Below are 24,236 nucleotides of genomic sequence, written 5' to 3' on the forward strand. Positions count from 1 at the left end.
TATATATATATATATATATATATATATATATATATATATATAATAGAATCTATATATAATAGGGAACACATATATATAATACATTGCATTATATAAATGCAAAAAAATGAACTATTGGGACTTCATCAAGGTTAAAAGCTTCTACATATCAAAGTAAACAAACAAAACTAAAAGGCAGCCTATAGAATGGGAGAAGATATTTGCAAATGACATATCTGATAAAGGGTTAGTATCCAAAATGTATAAAGAACTCATCAAAGTTAACACCCCCCCCAAGAAAAAAAAAAAACAAGTGATCCAGTTAAGAAATAGGCAGAAGACATGAATATACATTTTTCCAAACAAGACATGCAGATGACTAATGGACACATGAAAAAATGCTCAACATCACTCATCATCAGGGAAATACAAAGCAAAACCATAACGAGATACCACCTCACACCAGTCAGAATGCCTAAACTTAACAACACAAGAAACAACAGGTATTGGTGAGGATGCTGAGGAAGGGGAGCTCTCTCATGCTGTTGGTGGGTATGCAAACTAGTGCAGCCACTCTGGAGAACAGTATGGAGATTCCTCTAAAAATTAAAAATAGAACTACCTTATGATCCAGTAATTTCACCTTTAGGTATTTACCCAAAGGATACGAAAATACAGATTTGAAGGAATACATGCACCCTGATATTTATAGTAGTACTATCAACAATAGCCAAACTCCGGAAAGAGCCCAAATGTCCATCAATGAAGGTATGATATATGTACACACACACACACACACACACACACACACACACACACAGAAATGTCTATCTATCTATCTATCTATCATCTATCCATGTATATATATAATATTTTATATATATATATTTCATGGTTTCTTTTCTCACATTTAAGTCTTTCACCCATTTTGAACTTATTTTTTTGTGTGTGAATAAGAAAGTGGTTCAGTTTCATTCCTTTGCATGTAGCTGTCAAGTTTTACCAACACCATTTTTTGAAGAGACTGTCTTTTTTTCCATTGGATAGTCTTTCCTGCTTTGTCAAAGATTAGTTAACCATACAGTAATTGGCACATTTCTGGGGTTTCTATTCTGTTCCGTTGATCTACATGCCTTTTTTTGTGCCAGTACCACGCCATCTTGATGACTACCGCTTTGTAGTACAGCTTAAAGTCCAGAACTGTCATGCCTGCAGCTTTGCTTTTCTTTCTCAGGATTGCTTTGGCTATTTGGGGTCTTTTGTGGTTCCACACAAATTTTATGATTGTTTGTTCTAGCTCTGTGCAAAATGCTGGTGGTATTTTGATAGGGGTTGCATTAAATGTATAGATTGTGGGGCACCTGGGTGGCTCTGTCCAAGCTCCGACTTCAGCTCAGGTCATGATCTTGCAGTCAGTGAGTTCGAGCCCCACATTGGGTTATGCGCTGATGGCTCAGAGCCTGGAGCCCGCTTCACATTCTGTGTCTCCCTCTCTTTCTGCTCCTCCCCCACTCATGCTCTGTCTCTCTCTGTCTCTGAAAAATGAATAAACGTTAATCAAATTTTTAAAAAATGTATAGATTGTTTTGGGCAGTATTGATATTTTAACAATGTTTGTTCTTCCAATTAGTGAGCATTTAATGTTTTTCCATTTGTGTCCTGTTCAGTGTACTTCATAATTTTTCTATAGTTTTCAGGGGACAGATCTTTTACCTCTTTGGTTAGGGTTATTCCGAGGTATCTTAAGGTTTTTGGTGCAATTGTAAATGAGATCAATTGCTTGATTTCGTTTTCTGCTGCTTCATAATTGGTGTTTGAAATGCAACAGATTTCTGTACATTGATTTTATATTCTATAAGCACTATATTATAAGTGGAAAATGTAATGTCTTATTAGAACTGTAGTTAAAATTGGAAAAAAATGTACATGTATGTTAAATAGAGCTATTGCCCCTCTAAATAAAATCCAAGAGGGTATTTTTGCAGTTTGAGGGAACAGTTCATTAGTTACTAAATTATTAAAATAAAAGTTCAGAATTATTTTTTGACTGCAAATAATTATGACATAAATGCCTGTTGTTAATTTCTTCTGATGCCAATTTGGGGAAGAGGTCAGAGGTCATAGGGAAAATACAGAAGTTAAAATATCCCTCACCAACCGTTGGGCAGCATGGAAATGAAGGCAGCATTTAAAAATTCTGTCAAGAACAGAAGTCTGAAAGCTAGGTTCAAATAGTTCATTAGAGAGAATAGATCTCAAACCTTCCACTAAAGTTATTTCAAATGATATCTGGAGAAGGTACCCTGAAGGAAATGCCAGAGGTGACAATTTTCTGTTAAAAGATGTATAATTTTCCTCATATCCTCAAGAAAACTGAAGTTCTGCAGATGTAGCCATGCATGCTGTGTGGCTCCAAGTATGCTGACAGGATTCTAAGAACCCACAGGGTTCTCATGGTTATTGAATACAAAACTCAATGAATAATTCATAAACTGCATTTTAATTTCTTCGCATGTTCTATATTTAGTAAAGCTTCACCAATTACTCAACATCTGCATTTCATTCCAGTCTAAGGGTTTGTAAAATTTAGCTTCACCAAAGGGATTATTATATCATAATTTATTTTCTCTTGATGACAATGATGGAGATGCTGTTCGAACAATAATCTTCCCATAAAAAATCTCTAAACTTTGAAAAGAAATCTGTCTACTAATCGTTCACTCAAGTGGTTGTGGAAATTTATGTATGTAATTTGGGGAAGAAAAATGTTAGATGATTTCTCAGGAGGATTGAGACATACTTGCACCCTTGCTTAAAGTGAATTATAGAAAAAAAATTTAATGCCTTAAAGTGATTTATATTAGTTATCTTAAAATAGAATGGATTTTGAAACTCTCATCTTGCATATTAGGCAATTCACAAGCATGACATTGACTTCGGTGTATATTTTGCAGAGAATGACATTTCTGCTTTCTTTATGTCTTCACACTTTTAAGTCCAGGATTGCAGTTCTAGACTTAGGAAACTTAGAGAAGTTAATAATTCTTTTAAAAAATAAATTGTACTTAGATTGGTTGAGTTGATGTCTGACTTGAAATCAAGAAGATTAGGAATAACTTTCTACCCTTTTTTTGACTATGTTAACATGAGATGTATTTTAGATATTAATGTCTATATTGCTTTAAATATCTGTTATTAATGACAGATATTACGTTTGGCAGATTTACCCTCAAATTTCAGTAGTATGATACAATAAAAATTAATTTATTGAACACATATTAAACAAAGCACGGTATTCTTTGGTGAGGGGAAGCTCTCTTCCTTCTGTTGAGGTAGGGATAGAGTCTTACTATAAGCATGCTTATAGAATTCCCTTTGCTACAAAAGCCATAGTAGTACATAAACATAGATCTTTATATCCATTGAAGTTTGTGGGACAGTATTACTATAAAGGGTGTATTTGGTCTATCATTGGGAAGTAATTAAAGGAACTTAGGAATACTGAAATTTTCACCAAAGGACATATATGCAAAATAAATATGTAAATCAATTAATACTTATCCCATGCTCAAGCTTCAGCATACAACCCCGATGCTTGCCAATCTTCCATGCTACAATCCACAGCATAGTTCCTTATCTAAACCTGGATGTCCGGATAATATACCAATAGGATCAAAATAAGCCAAAGGCTTCTTTGCCTATTTACTACCAAATCCTAAGTAATTCAAGTTTAATTTTATCAAACCAGTGCAAACAAAATAAACAAACGAACAAAACCCAAGGAAATAAACTTCCAGTAAGAAACTCAGTGTGCACAAATATTGTTATTTGATCTAAAGTCCACAGCTGAGTTGCAGTAGATTAGGCTCCCCATTTGACCTTCTCTTCAGTATAGAAGGATAGTGGCCGACTTTCAGGAGAGTTTCTTCCAGGCCAGTTTAAGTTAGTCTTGTCATCCTTGTGATCTGACAGCTAAAGATTCACAAACCTTTTGTTCAGCCCAGCAGTTGCACTCTTCAGGCTTTGGTCTGTAAAATAACAGTAAACGTGATAAATCATTAGCCATCATTGTAGTCCTTGAAGGCAGCACTAATGGGGGACTTGGGAAATGTAGAGTGCTCTTTGTCTGCTGTGTGTTTTATTGCCCTTAAATGGTCCAGAAGAAGAAGAAGAAGAAGAAGAAGAAGAAGAAGAAGAAGAAGAAGAAAAGCTGTCAGAAGGGCAAGAGAGACTGTGGCAAAGTATCTGTCAAAGGAAATTAGCATGAGATTGTAGATTAAATAGATTTTATTCTTCTAAAAAGTTAAGTGAGAAACAAAAAAATGCAGTAAATTTGAAATGTTTTTAAGAGTTAAAGTATTGTTGAAAAGGAGACGCTATATAAATCACTCTTCGCCATACAGTTGTGAAGAGGAAAGTTGTTCCTTTCCTGATGCTTGCTTCCTAGATGATTAGTGGAGAGCATGTTAAAAAAAAAGGGGTCAGGGTGCTTGGGTGGCTCAGTCGGTTGAGTGTCCGAATTGGGCTCAGATCATGATCTCGCAGTCTGTGAGTTCGAGCCCCGCATCAGGCTCTGTGCTGACAGCTCGGAGCCTGGAGCCGGCTCCGGATTCTGTCTCTCTCTCAATCTCTCTCTCTCTCTCTGCCCCTCCCCTGCTCATGCCCTGTCTCTCTCTGTCAAAAATAAATAAACATTAAAAAAAAAAAGTGTTCTCGATAGACTGACCCTGCTGAGGGAAATAATGTAAAATGCCCTTGTGGCGTTTCTTTATCCTATAGTATAAAATAATTGGTAGGAAAAATAAGACTTTTGTTTGAAATCAGAGACAATTTTATTGTTTTATTCTATTCAAATTGACTGGCTTTTTTTTTAAGTGTATTTATTTATTTTGAAAGAGAGAGTGTGAGTGAACAGGAGAGGGGCAGAGAGATGGGGGGGGGGGATAGAGAATCCTAAGCAGGCTCCGTGCTGTCAGTGCAGAACCTATATTGGGGTTCAATTTCACAAACCTGGGATCATGACCCGAAATGAAATCGAGTCGGACCATTAACCTCTTAACTGACTGAGCCACCCAGGTACCCCAAATTTACTGGCTTTTTTCCCAAACAGTTCAATCATTTATTTATTTTCTAAATAAATTGTTTTTAATTTAATTTAATTTAATTATTTAATTTATTTAATTTTTTCTCTTCCAAATTTTTATTTAAGTTCTAGTTAGTTAACATATACTGTAATATTGGTTTCAGGAGTAGAATTTAATGATTCATCACTTACATATAACACCCAGTACTCATCACAAGTGCCCTGCTTAATGCCCATCACCCATTTAATCTTTCGCCACCATCTCCCCTTCAGTAACCCTCAGTTATTTCTCTATTGTTAAGAGTCTCTTGCACAGTTAGAGTGGCTAAAATGAACAAATAAGGAGACTATAGAATGCTGGAGCGGATGTGGAGATTAAAAATAGATCTACCCTATGACCCAGCAATAAAACTGCTAGGAATTGCTCATGCATAGGGGCACTTGTACCCCAATGTTTATAGAAGCACATTCAACAATAGCCAAATTATGGAAAGAGCCTAGATGTCCATTAACTGATGAATGGATAAGGTTATTGCGGTTTATATACACAATGGAATACTACTTGGCAGTGAGAAAGAATGAAATATGGCCCTTTGTAGCAACATGGATGGAACTGGAGAGTGTTATGCTAAGTGAAATAAGTCATACAGAAAAAGACAGATACCATATGTTTTCACTCTTAGGTGGATCCTGAGAAACTTGGCAGAGGACCATGGGGGAGGGGAAGGGGGAAAAAAAAGCTAAAGAAGGAGGGAGACAAACCATAAAAGACTCTTAAAACCTGAGAATAAACTGAGGGTTGATGGAGGGTGGGAGGGAGGGGAAAGTGGGTGATGGGCATTGAGGAGGGCACCTGTTGGGATGAGCACTGGGTGTTGTATGGAAACCCATTTGACAATAAATTTCATATTGAAAAAATAATAAAACGTTAAAAAAAAGAGTCTCTTGCAGTTTGCTTCCCTCTCCCCCCCATTCCATATCTTCATCTATTTTTTCCCTAAATTCCACATATGAACGAAACCATGTGGTAATTGTCTTTCTCTGACTGACTTACTACACTTAGCATGATACATTCTAGCTCCATCCACGTGTTGCAAATGGCAAGATTTCATTCTTTTTCATGGTTGAGTCATATGGCAAGCCATAATGACTTTTAACAAAGACTTACTTTGCAAATAATTTATAACAAGTTTATCTAGTAAGAAAATAATGCTGTAGAATTTCTGCTTAAGTACAAATAGAGCTAAGATAAGAAAATAGGAACCACGCATAGTGTTCAACCAGGGAGCCCTATTCTCTCTCTCCTAGTTCCTCCCCTGGCCCCTTCCTCCTTTTGTTTTCTTTCTTGTTTGCTTTCTTTCACACACCCAGTCAATGGAATTTACCAATTACTTACTTTGTTCCAGGCTCAGGGAAGCATACTGGAGAAAGAAAGAGGAGTTGTGATTAAAAGGTGAAAAGATTCATGGAAAGAAAAGAGAGCATGTATAAAATTTTGGAAAAGATGAGCAGAGTACGAAAAGAGAAAATTATTGGGCCTATAGAACAAAGTCTATGGACCACACTTTCTGACACAGATTGCTGGTATAATGCAATTGCTTCTCTCCTGTGAAACCTGGATGCCCTGGGGACTCTATTGTTCCCTATCACATGACACTTAGTCCACTTAACTACTATTCTCTTTCAACTTGTCCCCAATGACCACTACTCCTAAATGAAAAAAAAAAAAAAAAAAAAAAGACATCCCCATTACCTTTATCGCTTGTTCTTCTGCCAATCAAATCGAAGTCAGATGAGGCACGTTGACATGGGAGTATTGTTTTTATTGTCTAACTATAAAATGGCAACTTTATCATTTTCCACCCTTCACGACTCGAACACTCAGTTTTCCTAACAAAAATAAAGTGAAAAATTAAAATGGTGGCGTAATTCACTGAGACATAGGGTAGTTTAAAGCACATAGATTGGGAATCCCAGAACTGTTTTCTATTCACGGAAGAATAAGTTCGATCTGAGGGTGTTTCTGTGGTTAAGATGGAGGACATATTTGCAGAGTAACACAGCCTTGTGATAGTTGAAGGACAATATGTAAGTCCCAAGATATTGCCATGGACTATACATTCTTCCTTTAGATGTAAAGGGGCTCATTAGAGTAATCGTAGGACAAAACACACTCTCAGTGTGAATATCTGCATAGGAACGAGTAAGACATCTCTCTAAAGCAGAAACCCCATTACTATAATTCCTTTGTTATGAGAAAGATAAAAATCTCTCCTTGCAAGTATCCTTCCTGTAATATCCTGAATGGTTGCCACAAAGATATGTTCATATCCTAATTCCCAGAATCTGTATTATCTTTTATGACAAAAGAGTGAATATTACTTTATATGGCAAGAGTTGTGATTAAGTTAAAGATCTTGAGAGGAGGAAATTATCTGAGATTACTGGAGTGGATCTTAAATGCAATCAGAATGTGTCCTTTTAGAGAGAGCCATAGGGAGTTTTGACACAGACCCAAAGGGGAGAAGACCCTGGGTAGAAGGAGCAGAGAAAGATGGGTCAAAAGCCAAGGAATGACATTTATCATCTAGCGCTTCCCAAGAGAGTCTTGATTTTAGTTCAGGGAAACTGTTTTTGACTTTTGACATCCATAACTATGAGAGATTAAACTTATGTTGCTTTACTTTTTAACATTTTTTTGAATGTTTATTTATTTGTGTGTGTGTGTGTGTGTGAGAGAGAGAGAGAGAGAGAGAGAGAGAGAGAAACAGAGCATGAGCTGGGTAGGGACAGAGAGAGGGAGACATGGAATCTGAAGCAGACTCCAGGCTCTGAACTGCCAGCACAGATCCTGATGTGGGGCTCAAACCCACAAACCATGAGATTATGACCTAAGCTGAAGTCAGACACTTAACCGGCTGAGTCACCCAGATGACCCAAACTTCTGTTTTAAACCAGAAAGTTTTTGGTTATTTGTTACAGCAAACATAGGAAACCAATACATTCCACAATTTTGGAAACTATTTCTGGAAGCATGATCTAACCAAATGAAAAGCAGGAATGTGATTAAGCGAATTGCACATAGGTCAAAATGTTTTGGTGTGGTGACTCCAGAGGATGCTGTGCTTAAATTCAATTTATATATAATCCCAGCGGCAATGGAGATGACTTCTGTGGCTGCCCAGCTGCTTGCTTGCGAATGGTGGGACCCAACAGAAGTTAGAAGTATTTTTAGCATGAAAGGTAGGCTGTAAGTGGCTCATTATCTCCCAAACTCAGTGCTAGAAGAAATAGCAGAAGCAGGGAAGGAGTGGGTATCAGGTACAAACATGTTTCGTACTTGATTAGCTGATGTCATGGGGGCAAAGTAGAGACTCAGAACTAGGAGAGCATAAGGAAGGTGGGGTTAAATGAGAATGATAAGCATACGGATAGCTGTTAGAATTCAATTAATAAGGGGGTGCCTGGTTGGCTGAGTCAAGAGAGCTTGCAACTCTTGATCTCACTATTGTAAGTCGAGCCCCACGTTGGGTGTAGAGATTACTTAAATAAATAAACTTGTAAAAAAGAATATAATTGATAAATAAAATGTCTAAGTTACAAAGGGAGCATGTGAGATACCGAACAAGTGGTGAAAGTGTGCTTAGGGAGTCAGAAAATATTTTGACCTCAAAGGTATGACCTCAAAGTCAGTAGGAAGTTGCCGGGTAAACTCTAAGTTGTCCGTATTACTTTTTGGACCATAGGAAAACCTCACTGAAAGCTATGATCATCTTTTTTTCTCCAAACAAATTCTGAGCTGCATGAATTCAATGACTCTACCCATCTGGTACCTCCAGATTGTAAAATACTCTCTGGACACATTGTAAGGTATATCCATGAGTAAATCAATAAACAATATTTAGAAGGGTACATAGCTACTATTTATAGGTTAGAGGATGACAAGTTACTGGGTGAGCTAGTGGTAGTGTTGTAATAATGCCTAATTCAGTTCCTAGGGCATGGTAAGTAGCTGTAACTATAAGTAATAACATACATAAAAATGAGTCATTTATGATAACCTTTTCAATGTCATACACATTATTGAGATGCTTCTAGAGGAAAATGTCCTTGTCTGGCATATATTTTAAATTTATTTATTTAGTTTGAGAGAGAGAGAGAGAACCAGTGAGCAAGGGGCAGAGAGGGAGAGGGGACAGAGGATCCAAAGTGAGCTCTGCTGTCAGTGGAGGGCCTGATGTCAGGGCTTGAACTCACGAAGCAAAGATCATGACCTTGCCAAAGTCAGACGCTTAACCAACTGAGCCACCCAGGCACCCCTTCTCTGACATATCTGATTCTATTCCTTATTACATTAGAAGGGTTAACATATGCTTACTAGTACATTCTTTCAGGACAGGAACTGAATGAAATCTGGTAGAGAGAAAAATACTATGGAATCAACAACTCCAAACTTTCTTTTTAATTTTATTAACTACTTAACTTGAAAAATAAGAGCTAATGTAAGAGCTAATGCATAGTGAAGATTTTATACTCTTAACCTTTCTCTCAGCCTATAAATCAGACTCAGGCAAAAAAATGGTAGCTTCTTTCTCCTTTCTTATTTCTGTAACTTTCCTTTTCTAATGAAGCTTTAAGCATGGAGGAGGTCAGTATCAATGACTTTTATAAAACTGACACATGAAGAAAAAGCTGTTTTCCTTCCCTGAACTTTGAATGAACTTTAGTGACTATTTTCTTAAACAAAATATGGTATTTAATTGTTAAATGCTTCTGCAAAAGCCGTCAGTTCAATTTGTTGAAGAATAGCCAAAAAATATTTCCTTGTGTTTAGAAAAACAAAAAGAATCAAAAGAATTTTTTTCTTAATCAAGACACATTTTTGGTGTTGAGTTGTAGAAGTTCTTTATATATTTTGGATATTAACCCCTTATTGGATATGCCATTTGCAAATATCTTCTCCCATTCGGTAAGCTTCCTTTTTGTTTTGTTGATTGTTTCCTTTGCTGTGAAGAAGCTTTCTCTTTTGATACAGTCTCAATAGTATATTTTTGCTTTTGTTTCTCTTGCATTGAGACATATCTTGAAAAATGTGGTTATGACTGATGTCAGAGAAATTACTACATTTGTTTTGTTCTAGGATTTTTATGGTTTTAAGTCTGATATTCAGCTTTCTCATCCATTTTGAGTTTATATTTGTGTATTATGGCAAAAGGTGGTCCAGTTGAATTCTTTTGCATTCTTTTATCAGCATCATTTATTGAAAAAAAATTGTCTTTATTGCATATTTTAGCCTCCTTTGTCAAAGATTACTTGGCCATACGTTTGTGGGTCCATTTCTGTGTTCTCTATTCTGTTCCATTGATCTATGTGTCTGTTTTTGTGCCAGTACCATACTGTATCGATTACTACAGCTTTGTAGTATTTCTTGAAATCTAGAATTGTGATACCTCCAGCTCCATTCTTCTCTTTCAAGATTTCTTTGGCTGTTTTGCATTTCTTGTAGTTCTAACCAAATTTTAGTATTATTTGGTTTAGGTCTGTGACGAGATGCTGTTGGTATTTTTGATAAGGATTGCATTGAATCTGTAGATTGCTTTGGGTAGTATGGACATTTTAACACTATTAATTCTTCCATTTCATGGGCATAGAATCAAAAACACAAGAAAGAGCATGCATTGGTAGAGTGTGGATTAAAAGCAATCCCTATGCAACGTTGGTAGAAATAGTGTTGCTGTAATAGTATTATATGGTGACAGGTGGCAGCTACTGTGGAAAACAGAATACCGTTCCTCAAAAAATTATACCATATATAATATAAAAATGATAATATGATATCATATGATCCCATATCATATGATATGATCCCATATCATATGATAATATGATAAAAAATATCATATGATCCAGTAATTCCACTACTGGTTATTTACTCAAGGGTAACAGAAACACTAGTTTGAAATGATATATGCACCTCTATGTTTATTGCACCATTATTTATAATAGGCAAGATATGCGGGCAACCTAAATCTCCATCAATAGATTAATGGATAAGGAAAATGTGGCACATGTACACATACATATATATACACATGCATGTACATAAATATAAATCTCAGGAAGAAAAAAGAAGGAAATCTTGCCAAATACAATGGAATATTACACGACCATCAAAAGGGATGAGATCTTGCCTTGTGCAGCAACATAGACAGACCTAGACGGTACTATGCTAAGGGAATCAAGTTATACTGAGAAAGACAATACCATATGATTTCACTCATATATGCCATCTAAAAGAAAAACAAATGGATAAACAAACAAAGAAAAAACAGTCTGCCCTATAAATACAAAGAACAAACTGATGGGTGCCAGAAGTCTCTATGATAATGTTGTATGGTGACAGATGAGTACAGCCTAAAGTATAAACTTGTTTAATCACTATGTTGTACACCTGAAACTAATGTAAAATTATGTGCCACTTATACTTAAATAAAAAATACAAATGAAAAGAACAAAAACTACATATTTTGCTATATAAAATACATTTTAAATGATCGAACAGTATTTTCTCACGTGTTTTGATAAATGTTGTATTGTTAGTCATTATCTTCTTGTAAAATATTTTTCTCTTTTTAAGTTGCATATCTGTCACTCTTATTTAAAAAGTGTGAATACAATTTTCCCAAATATAAAATTTCCTTGTTATACAAGAGTCACCCTCTTCTTGTGAACTCCAATCTTCAAACTTTGTTCAGTGCTGACACTATAGAACTACTTGATGTTAAAGTAATAACGTAGTTAATGTTTGAAAGCTTGCTTTATTTATAAAATTTATAATAATTGAAAAACAAAGGAATTTCTGAATTATTATCTTAACTATATTAAGCTAGACTTAGTAAACATTCTCATGTCTGGAATGAAATTATGCCTGTCAATACAATTTAGATAGAACCAATTCATGTATTAATTCATTAATCTTTGTATTGATTCCCTAAATCAGAATCATATATATGGTGGTGTGTTATATATTACTCTGTATAGATTTCAGTTTTAATCAGCCAGATATGTTCTCTAGACAACACTTATTGGTGTAGATCTTTTTTTTTTTTTTAAGTTTATTTATTTTAAGGGAAAGAGAGAGAGCAGGGGAAGAGGCACAGAGAGAGGGAGAGAGATAATCCCAAGCAGGCTCCATGATGTTAGCACAGAGCCTGACATGGGCCTCAATCTCAAGAACGACAAGATCATGACCTGAGCAAAAATCGAGAGGAAAGCTTAACCGACTGAGCCACCCAGGCACCCTGATGTAGATCTTTTTTAAGTACAATTTGAAGTAGTTGTCATTTTTCAACTGTTAAGTAAAGCTGATCTAGACATTTGTGAAATACGGGGTCTTCCATGACTTTTGAAACTTTATATGCACATTATGGGAGGGAAAACATTAGTGACAAAGTGAAAAATTGAACACTTGAAGTTCACATCTGTTAATTACAAGCACTAGAAACCTGAGCAAGATAATTAAGCTCTCCCAACCTCCATTTCTAGCTTCAGAATTTGAAGAAAAACACATATTGTATATGATTGCTAAAATAATGAATACTGCAGTATATGTATCTAGCATGTATCTAACCTTTAACTTGTGTCAATAGTTGACTAATTCCTTAAATTATGATATTTTATTGGTTTCCAAACAAAAAATAACTGTCCAGCGTTTCTTCTAATGAATAAATTTATACATACATGTTAATTAGATAATTGGTTTATTATATAAGTTCATGAATTCCCAACCTTTTGAATGTATTTTGCTGACAATAGATTTGTAAACATTTTGAATCCATAATAACTCCCCTAGTGACTAAATCTTACACACTCAAGATCTTTGCAGTTGAATATACCTCTCCATAGTTAAATGGAAAGGGCTTTAGTAATTAAAATAATGTTTGAAATTAATGTGGATACGGCAAGGATCAAGACCACCACAATCTGAATTCGACATAATCTACATTTTATACATTTTGAACTTTTAGTAATTCAGCCCATTGGGGGCCAGATTGAAAAAGAGCTTATAAGTGTCATTTATAGTTATAGCTATTTTGAACTTTGTCTTTAATAATCGTGAATATGTTCACTGCCTAATAAAAAATTATTTACTTGAGAGACTGTATCATTCAAATATCATTATAACTTGTCCATGATTCAAATCTTGGAATGATTCCATAGCTTTCAAATAAGGTCAGGGAAACATTCTTTGATAGAAAATTAGCCTCACTAATTGGTTTGTTGTGTTAGTAACATCTATGTTCAATTATACTCGTTGTTGTAATAAACCTTACTTAAATTATATTCTACCTAAGTAGCAATATAACTCTACGAAATTATTTTAAGAGTTGTTCAAAGAAAGTGTGGGACCTTATAAATTATCCTTGTCTCTTTAAAGTCTAAATTCTGATGTTTAATTTTATTGCTCTGTAAAAAAAAATATACTTTCTAAATCACTAATTAACTTGATTTTCTGGCAACATTGCTGAATCATATAAGTTGACTTGGAAGTATGGTTCATAGTGAAATTTATTACTACAATCAATTTTTAGAATGTATTCAATTTATGCAATGCATAGTTTTTAAAGATACATTTTATTAATTACTCCTGCCACTGAATTTTGAAATACATGTACAAGTTAGCTTTTTCTATGAATCTTAGTTCTTTGTAAAATATATGGAGTAAGTGAATTTTCTGTTCATATTGCAAAATAAGCTATACCAACTTATTTTTACATAATATCTGTAGTTTAGTAGCCATAGTTAATACTGTTTTCTAAGATAAATAAATGTTTTGTATTTGTTGAATATGTCTTTTTACTTAAAATTAAAATTGATTGCTTATGCCTTGCTTCATTCCTTAAATTACTGCTACACACAGTACAAAAATCATAGGATCCCAATAGTTGCAACTACACTTTTAGTAAGTTCTGCGTAGGGTTTTCCAGCATTCATGTAACTGTGTTGCCCTAAAAGATAATTTCCTCCACCTTGTTAATACCGTTTGCCCTTTTCTAAGACTCATGGCAAAAGAAGTAATAAGAGCAGCCTCATTTTTTTGGAGTTATAACCAATAGGGAAAGAATATAAGTTGTTAGTCAATGACTTAAGAATTGTTGCACAAGTCTGACAGAACTTAAAATAACTGATTGCCCAAAGGAATTGAAATGTTGGGTGTGTTAACCAGACAAGAAATACATCACACCAGGCTGCCCTCAGTTGAGGTATTCAAGAGTATCTGTTTTATCAGATTATAATAAAATTGTTTTGTTGGAAAAAAGTTAAATTACTGTAAGTGCACATAGAAAGAAGCAAATACACTTAAGAAACTAGGACATAAATGCTGACGATTCCCCTTCTAAGGTAAATATATAATAAATTGGCATTTATTTTGCTTGCATATTTATGGTCTAAAGAATTGAGAATTTATAATGCATGATGCCAGGCTTAGGGAATACAGAGCTTTAGAAAAATATATAATTATGTATAGTATAAATACGATATATTATTTTTCTTTATGATTATTGATGATGTTTTGTGATACTGTAATACAAGTATTATTTGATTCTTGGCTATACTTTCATAGAAATCGTGCCTCTTTAAACACAGCTGTACTTTATCTTCTTTCTTTCATTAGTTATCCCAAGACTGGACTTCCTCCACACCTTTCATTTGCTACCTTGAAATAGCTGAAGTTTGCAACTTCAGCATTTCTATCTGTCTCTTGGCCTACTCAACATCATCCTTCACACCATAATGATATATTTGTTTCACTTCATAACACTGTCAAGTCCTAAAATCATAACATATGGCCCGTATGCACTGCCTATGCTTCTAATTTTTGAGTGCCTTTGTATAAGTAATTTTATAAAAGATTTATAGACTCATCGAATGCTCAAGATCAAATGATCCATACTGATGAAGCTTAGTATTGTATAAATGAAGAAATTAAGACCCAGGGAGGTCACTGACTTGTCAAGACTGATTAATGACATGGCCGTGTATAAAAATTAAATCAGATTGGAGTGAGATTTTTTTTTTTCTACTAACCATTTTGGTAACATCATTTGTGCTCTTTCGAAAATCAATGGAAATCCTAAAACGTGGACATTGTGTTTAAATTATATGGTTAAAATGCGCAAAATGATTAACTAAACAGAAAACCACATAGACTGTGATTGAATAAACAGATGTAGCAGTAATTAACGTGCTAGTTATTAGAGAAATAAAAGACCGCTGAGCTTTCACGGGTAACCGCTGCTTCCAGTCTTACAAGAAGACTGGGAGACCAGAGTGAATGGTAACTCAGGAGCACAGGAGACAGTTCAGGTAATAAATAGTTGATAAAATTTAACTGCCTCAGAATAAGTCATGTAAAGGAGCACTAGGAATAGTATACATTCTTTTTGGTAGTTTAATTTTCCAGCTACTAGCAACACAATAACAGGTGTATTGGTATAAAACTAACCTAGTGCCTGAATGGTGGAATATTTAAATAAGAAGATTTCAAGAAAAATCCTTGACTTTGTGCATCATAGAGAATCATTTAATTACTTCATTTATTTGGGTTCAAATATACAAGTTTTTGCTCTGTAAGGGGAAGGATTATGGCTATATAGGATGCCATGATTAAAGTCAGTAAATGAATTTTTAACTCAAATCTTCAAAAATTGAAGTATCTATTTTGGAAAAATAGTTACCGTAAAGGTAGACCTTTAAGACATTTATTTTAGCAGAGTTGCTATTGGAAGAGTAATTTCTAAACAATTTCAGAATTTTGCAGCCAGCTTGAGCTTGCCCTTCATTAATGGGAGCAAATTTTATTGCCCTACTTGAGAATAGTTCAAAATAATTAACTGCAAGATGCTGGGGTGACTAATTCAGTTAAATATCTGGCTCTTGATTTTGGCTCAGTTTATGATCTCAAGGCTCATGAGTTCGAGCCCCTCATCCAGATCTGCACTGACAGCATGGATCCCGCTTGGGATTTTCTCTTTCCCTCTCTCCGCCCCTCCCCACCTCATAGAATAATATGCCAGTGATGCTTCTGCTTATGCTGCTTTCTTACCTGTAATTCCTCCTGCCACAGTGCCAGACTCTCATGCCAATAACCGGAGCCGGCTCTACCTTTTTCTTAGCCCTTCACTTTGCCCATCTTGGTCTGTACATTGAGTGCCATGATTTTGTCTCTCACTTAGAAACATGATTGTTCTTCCTTAAATAGGGCCTTCAAAGTATAATTAAAAGTCAAACAAACAAAGAATCTCCACTTACATGTAATTGCATGATTATATACGACATACACCGCATAGATACCAACTTAAGTCCTAGAAATTTTCGGTTAAAACTTCATCTACTTCACGAACTTTCCTAAGAACAAGACAAATATCTTAATAAACAAGACTGTGAGTAATGTGAATTCTGAGGAACATTCCTGATGCCAAACAAAAAAAAAAAATTCTGAATCACATGATATCTTTGATAACATAGAGTCAGGGATGCAAAAATGTCTTTCCTGGTGAACAGTGAGTGGAGACACAGCTAGCTGACAGAGTGAGCACTGCTTAGCACGAAAGGGCACCATGTATATGTCCTATCGTGAGATGTCGGCAAAGCCTTGCCCAACTCCCACCTTTAGAAATAATCAGCATTGCTCAACTCCTAAAGCCTTTATTAACAATGCAGTTTATTTGTCCCTGAGTGTTTCCTCTGTTATATCACTTATTTTCATGTGTAAATCCCTTATTATTTCAATTCTAGATGTTTTGATTTTTGAAATAAAGAATTTACATCCCAGAATGTACTGACCCAGAATGACTGGCTGGGTCAGTAGAGTGTATGATTCTTAACCTCGGGGTAGTGAGTTTGAGCCCCCATTTTGGGTGTAGAAATTACTTAAGCATAAAATAATCATTAAAAAAACCTTTAAAAATGTACATGCCTTATTTTTGTACATCTGGTGATTCTCATTAGTACATTGTTAATTGATTTTTGAATTTGTAGAAATATTTTTTATTCAAATAAGATTCCTAGAAATTCATTTGTATTTGTACCTTAATTACAATGTGAATCCATGCCTGGAAAACCCCTATTCTATACTGCCCTTTAAAATGTAATTTGTCTTTCTACAGAAAATTAAATAAACAATTAATATTCTTCATGTGTGAGTCACATCAAACAGTTTGAGATGATTTAAGAACACATAAAAACTATAATATTTAGAATTTCAAATTTCAAATTTAGACTCATGTTTTCTAGACTGTTTTGTTAAATACAAAATTTATTTTATAAAGACGGTCTTATGATGACAAAATGCTAAGGGATTTCTTTTGGATTTAGTGAGTATAGTAAAATTTTCATGATTCCTTGCTCCTTCTCTATGTGTTATGGAATGAATATATTAAACATGAATTCTGGTTAGCTTATCCCATCTAATGCATTTATTTAAAAGTAAGCATAACTAAATACTCTACTGGCTTAGGAAATGGTAGTTTGGCATCAACTCTTATTCAAAATCATGGTGCACGTGTATGCAATACAATATATAATATTTATAATGTTGATGATACTTGAGCAAATTCTAACCAGGATGAAGTCTAAATAAAAAATATCATTTTTTTATGGATGCACATTAGGAATTTGAAAGTGTTTAGTGTTCAGCAATGCTGGCTTTGAAGGAAATAAAGATAACCAAAGTGTGTGTGTGTGTGTGTGTGTGTGTTTTAACCTCCAAACCTATTTTACAAGCCAATTGCAATTTCACTGATTAAGAAGTCATTACAAGAATTTCTAATAAATCTTTAATTTTTAAAAAGATTTTACTTCTCTATATATTTATTCTTTGAATTAAATGTGAAAGATCTCCTAATGAATCATAAAATGTATATTAATAAAACCAAGTCATTAGTATAACAATCTTTTAGTTTCTATAGTTTATTAGGGTTTTTTTTTAAGTTCTCTGTGGTATGAATGGAAAATGAGGTGAATTGAAAAGATATAATTTATGTATAGTATAGGTATACACACATATGTACATATACCCCAAATCATGCAGCTTCTTCTAATAAAATACTTTTTTTTAAACTTTTTTTAATGCTTATTTATTTTTGAGAGAGAGAGAGAGGGACACAGCATGGAGAATAGAGTGGCAGAGAGGGAGATACAGAATCCGAAGCACGCTCCAGGCTCTGAGCTGTCAGCACAGAGCCTGATGCAGGGCTCAAACTTACGAATCACAAGATCATGACCTAGGCCAAAGTCGGATGCCTAAGGAACTGAACCACCCAGGCGCCCCTAATAAAATAATTTTTATTGATTAGGAACCTGAGCTTGGTAATAATGTCTCCTAAAGTATCTGCATGCATTATTTTGTACTTAATTTTGATTACACAATGTGAAAGAACAATGAAAATAGAATATTTCCCCCCCTCTGATCCATTTATGTAATTTATAAGTCTTAAAGTGGTATAGAGCAATTTTCCAAGTTTTTCAGTTATTGTTTTAATTCCCATTAGAATTTCATGCCAGCTATTTAATCAGTAATAGTAGCATGGTTAATTTTCCCATTTTATCTCTTATGAGATGAACTCTGTGGCCAGGCAGAATTTTATGGCAGTCTTTTGGAAAAAAAGTGACAAAATTAAAATAAAGAGAAGTGTTTGGAGCTATGATAGCTTCATGAAAAATTTTGAGAGAAGCAAGGTTGTTGGGTGGGGGGAAGAGAGGATAAAAACCTTTTCTCAATGTCCATCCACATTTTACCAAATTTGAAACACATAGTTTGAACTTCTTTCCCTATAATGGAAACTAGTATCATATTTCTGAATAGTATTTTGGGATTACGTTCGTGTAAATTTGATTTAATCTGTGAAAACAAGAAAGCAATTGGAAGCAAAATGTTTCTAGTAAAACATCTTTTCTCATCATGATAGACACATGGAATTATTCTCTCTATAAACAATTTTAATGAATAAGAGTGACTACTGATTGACTAAAAGATTTCTAAGTATTAAATATTTTTGCATAAATTCCCTGTTGCTTTGCTTCTTATTTTTAAGCATTTTACCCTCTCTATGTAAATTGTTCACACAAATAGGCAGAGCAATAAGTAGTTTAATCAAAAAGAAAAAAACAAATAATTCTATGTGTAGGTAGCAGAAGAGAATGGGTTTTCCCAAGTTATTCTAGATAAAAGCCTAATGGATCTATTTTGAGGTATTTCTACACAATAAAAAGAGGAGTGGCTATCACTAAACCTACTAATTTGGCATTCTAAATTTTAGTCATTGCTGGAAAAGTTCTTTATTGCTTTTTTCTCTCAAAGTAAGCGGCTCTTATTTTCAGGCACTTTGGGTATACCTGGTGAATTAGGTATTCTTTTTTTGTTACTGTTCTTAATAGAATAGTTCTTTACCGCCAAACAATTTTCTCTTCTGTTTCTGGGATTATGAAAAACACATCACAACTATAAGCTACACACACAAATTCTATACCTGAAGCATAACTATTGTCTACATGTGACTAGCACAATATTTTAAAGGAATACATTCTTATTTATTATGGGAAAATCTTAATATATGACATAGAAGATTATGATGAAGAGTACCATATTAAGTTTACCAATTATATCTTCAGGAGTTGGAATGACAGTGCAGAAAAGGCATGATGCTAATATAAATTTATGTACTTAAAAAATGTACTAAGTGTGGTTATTGTTGCTGTTGTTTTAACAGTGCGAAGGATGCAGGAGTGGGACACAAACAATGGAGGGGTCCCATATCGTCCACCTGCAAGCAGTGCCCAGTGGTCTATACCAACCCAGTGTGTGGTTCAGATGGTCATACCTACTCTTCCCAGGTAAAGACAATTATAATAATTTATTATGAAATGCATAATGTGTATTTATCATTAAGTGAATAAAATTATTAGTTCTCCCATGTGGTCATCCAAATTATTTATTTATCTTTTTAAAAAAGTGCAAATAATCTCATTGGTTTGGAATCTGATTTCATATGTTATTTGTTTCTCTTATATCAGAATTTTTAAAGTTTGAAATACTAAAATTGTGAACATTCTGAACACTCAAATAAAAAAAGCAACATATCCTGGGACACCTGTGTGGTTCAGTTGGTTGAGTGTCCCACTCTTGGTTTTGGCTCAGGTCTTGATCCCAGGGTGGTGGGATTGACCCTGCATCCGGCACCTCACTAGGTGTGGGGCTCAAGATTCTCTGTCTACCCCCCTCTCCCCTGTTGGCACTCGCTCTAAAAAAAAGAAAGAAAAAGAAAAAAAAATAAAAGAAAGTAAAGGGAAGGAAAGGAAAGGAAGGGAGGAGAAGGGAAGGGAAAGAAAGGAAAGAAAAGAAAAAAGAAGGAAAGAAAAGAAAAAAGAAAAGAAAAAGAAAAGCAACATTTCCTTTGTTGCTACTTTGAAAGAGGTCAGAAATGGAAGCATGTCATATGATAATGTTAAAAATTATTATGAGTATAACAACAATAGCAGCTACAATCTGTCATTATCATTAGTTCTTTTATCTCGTTACTTCCTATAGTATTACTTTTAACCCCCCCCAAATCCCTTTTAACAAATGAGAAAACTAAAGATCAGAAAGATATGGCAAATTTCACATATTTATTGACATTGAAACCAAGATGTGTTTCCATCTCTGATTCAGTGTCTCTGTTCTCTCTTCTACATTATTCTGCCTCTTGATTTGGTGTCCTGTATTATTTAAATATATAGGAGCTTTTAAGAACTTTACCTAATAAGATACTGATAAGTTTTCTTTGATTATGTGACAGAAGAGAATGTAGGCTCACAAGCTCTTACATGAAACTTTGGGGCCAGGTAAATTTACGAATTTAGATTTTTAAAAAAATATTTTTAAAAAGATAATGTCGCATGTTGTATTGTGTCCCCCATGGAACCTTGCCCTATAATTAAACATATTAATATCTCATTAAGAAACTATATGAATATTCACATTAAATAGGATACATGAAAAGTATAAAATAACTTTACCTCAATTCATATCTGAGTTTGCTTATTGTTAAGGGAGCTCCAAAAATGTTGGCTACCTGAACATTTTGTTTTGTAGATACCTCTTTATGAACCATCCCTTATCATAATATATATGTCTTCACAACTTAAACTTGCATTTATAATCGCTAACCTTAATAATAGCACTGCAGTGTTAAGACGCGTAATCATTCAGTCAGTAAATACATACATAGTACTTATTTGTTGCTTACTACTGTGTATCTTGGTGAAGGTGCCATGTGCTTATTTGCTGAAGTTTTATAGGTATATAATGCTAGGAGAGAACAGAGAATGGTACTGGTTATCTTAATATGACCTTGATCTTGGTGAATTTAGCGTGGTCCAGAATCTCAGCTTTGCAAATTAAGAAAATTCATGCTTTCAGCACAAGGGAGAATGAATCTATCTCATATTATGTAATCCTACTTGACAATGTAAATGATTATACTGATTTATTCAATGAAGGCTGAAGATTATAATATTCAGATTGGTGAGTAGAGCTACATGGCAAAGTTTAATCTTAATTGTACTTGATGAACATTGATGGTTGAACAAGTTGAATCAAGGAAGAGATTGGAGTTTCTACTGGCATCTAGCTAGGATAAACTTACGTCTCTCTCAACATTAGAAATATATGTGCTGGAAGAACTAGTATGTTTGTGTCCAGGGTGTCCCTAGAGCGTGCTAACATTAATCCACCACCTAGTTGTTTGGGACTGTCTTAGGGATGTTCCTAGTAGATGATAAGTTCTATAATTTAGTTTTACAAAACACAAGTTACAATCATGAATGATGTCTTCCTTTCGAGACTGTAAGGGAAGACTTGCTTGATGATTTTGGATAAACACAATTATATCCCCACTCAGGATTAAATATACCTATCATAAGTAGGTTAAGTCACATATGCTTCCAATGCCATGAGGTTTCTCCATTGTTCTTTGTACTGAGCACCCTGTGAAGCCTCAACTTACAAATCATTTTCAGTGACTTTATGAATATTGTTAATGAAACCATTGTAATCCATTGAATTGTAACCATTCTGAGTGATCCATTGAATTCTAAACTATTGCATTATTATTTTAATATTTATTTGCATATATGTCATTCTAAATACATGCCTTGTTGATACAAGATGAAGTGAAAAGAATGTGGCTCAAATGAATATGAGCTTTTAATAAACCCCAATCACCATCCTCATTTCTGTTGATTCTAATTTAACTTGGTGATTTTTTGCCTATGGACCACCACTACTAATCTTACAGCAATGAGGCTTGGCTGTATAAAACAATGCAAACTAAATGAAGATCTTATCCCAGTAAGACCTAATATTAAATAATCCTTAATAATAATTTTTGGAAGTTTATTGGATTTGAAATTCAAAATAAGGCCTTCATCTTTTAATTTTACTTTTCTGTAAGACAAAGCCAAGAGCTGTTTAGGTACTGGATCCAGAACAAAGACCACAGAGGCTAATGCCTTCTTCAAAATTTAATTTTATTATTTCTCAGCATCTACTTATCAGGAGATGAAAACAGAAGATTGGTGCAGGGGTCAAAGGATATTTATTTTGGCTCTTGGATCACTCAATTTTATCAATACACTAAGCAAATTCTGACAGGGGAGACTTAAACAGCTTTGGGGTAGTTCATAGGCATTGGAACTCACATTAATTATGTTCTCCAAATTCTAGGTTTAGTATGGACCATGAAGCTCCTTGCTTGAGGTTTCTAATCCATCAGCTAAGTATTTCTGATATGTTAAACACTGGTCATTTCTCTGCATCCTCACCAATATTCTATTGTTACCTGAGTTTTTTATTTTACTGTTTATTTATTTTTGAGAGAAGCAGAGGCATAGAATGAGTGGGGAAGAGCAGAGAGAGAGAGGGAGATACAAAATCTGAAGCAGGCTCCAGGCTCTGAGCCATCAGCACACAGCCCAACATAGCTCTAGAACTCATGGACCACACGATCATGAACTGAGCTGAAGATAGATGCTTAACCAACTGAGCCACCCAGGAGCCCCTGAGTTGTTAATTTTAGTCATTCTTCCAGGTGTGAGGTGGTATCTCATTGTGGTTTTGCTTTGTGTTTCCCTGCTGATGAGTGATTTTTTCATGTGTCTGTTAACCATCTGGATGTCTTCTTCGGAAAAGTGACTGTTCATGTCTTTTGCCCATTTCTTCACTGGTTTTTGGGGTGTTGAGTTTGATAAATTCCTTGCAGATTTTGAACCTTTTATCTGATATGTCATTTGCAAATATCTTCTTCCATTCCATCAGTCGGCTATTAGTTTTGTTGATTATTTCCTTAACTGTGCAGAAGTTGTTTTTTTTTTTGTTTTGTTTTTTGTTTTTTGTTTTTATCTTGATGAGGTCCCAATAGTTCATTTTTGCTTTTGCTTCCCTTGCCACTGGAAACACGTCTAGTAAGAACACGTGGCTGAGGTCAAAGAGGTTGTTACCTGTTTTCTCCTCTAGGATTTTGATGGTTTTCTGTCTTACGTTTAGATCTTTCATCCATTTTGAATTTATTTTTGTGTAGAGTGTAAGATTGTGGTCCAGGTTCATTCTTCTGCATATACAGATTTCCCAACACCATTTGCTGAAGAAACTGTCTTTTTTCCATTATATATTCTTTCCTGCTTTGTCAAAGATTAATTAGCCATTCATTTTGTCCACTTCTGGGTTTTCTGTTCTGTTCCATTAATCTATATATCTGTTTTTCTGCCAGTACTACACTGTTTTGATGATTACAGCTTTGGAATACAGCTTAAAGTCCATAATTGTGATGCCTCCAGCTTTGGTTTCTCTTCAACATTGCTTTGACTATTCAGGGTCTTTTCTAGCTCTGTATAAATTTTGGAATTGCTTGCTATTGCTTTGTGAATAATACTGGTGTTATTTTGATAAGGATTGCATTGGATATGTAAATTGCTTTGGGTAGTATTGACATTTTAATAATATTTGTTCTTCTAATCCATGAACATTGAATGTTTTTCCATTTTTTTTGTGTCTTCTTCAATTTCTTTCATAAAGTTTTGCACTGCTGATGGGAATGCACACTGGTGCAGCCACTCTGGAGAACAGTATGGAGGT

The 24,236-nt window shown here is 34.5% G+C and overlaps 1 protein-coding gene across 4 annotated transcripts in view; it reads left to right on the top strand.

Annotated features, from left to right (window-relative positions):
- The window catches only part of SPOCK3 (SPARC (osteonectin), cwcv and kazal like domains proteoglycan 3), a 485,610-nt gene that overhangs the window by 292,654 nt on the left and 168,720 nt on the right, over positions 1-24,236 (top strand). For all 4 annotated transcript variants that reach the window (XM_040471022.1, XM_040471015.1, XM_040471030.1 and 1 more), the window contains one exon: positions 19,834-19,957. In XM_040471022.1, coding sequence (XP_040326956.1) covers positions 19,834-19,957 — 124 coding nt within the window. The remainder of the gene's footprint in view (positions 1-19,833; positions 19,958-24,236) is intronic.

This window comes from Herpailurus yagouaroundi, unplaced genomic scaffold, assembly GCF_014898765.1.
Source record: "Herpailurus yagouaroundi ecotype Mexico unplaced genomic scaffold, PumYag 28, whole genome shotgun sequence".
NCBI lineage: Eukaryota > Metazoa > Chordata > Mammalia > Carnivora > Felidae > Herpailurus > Herpailurus yagouaroundi.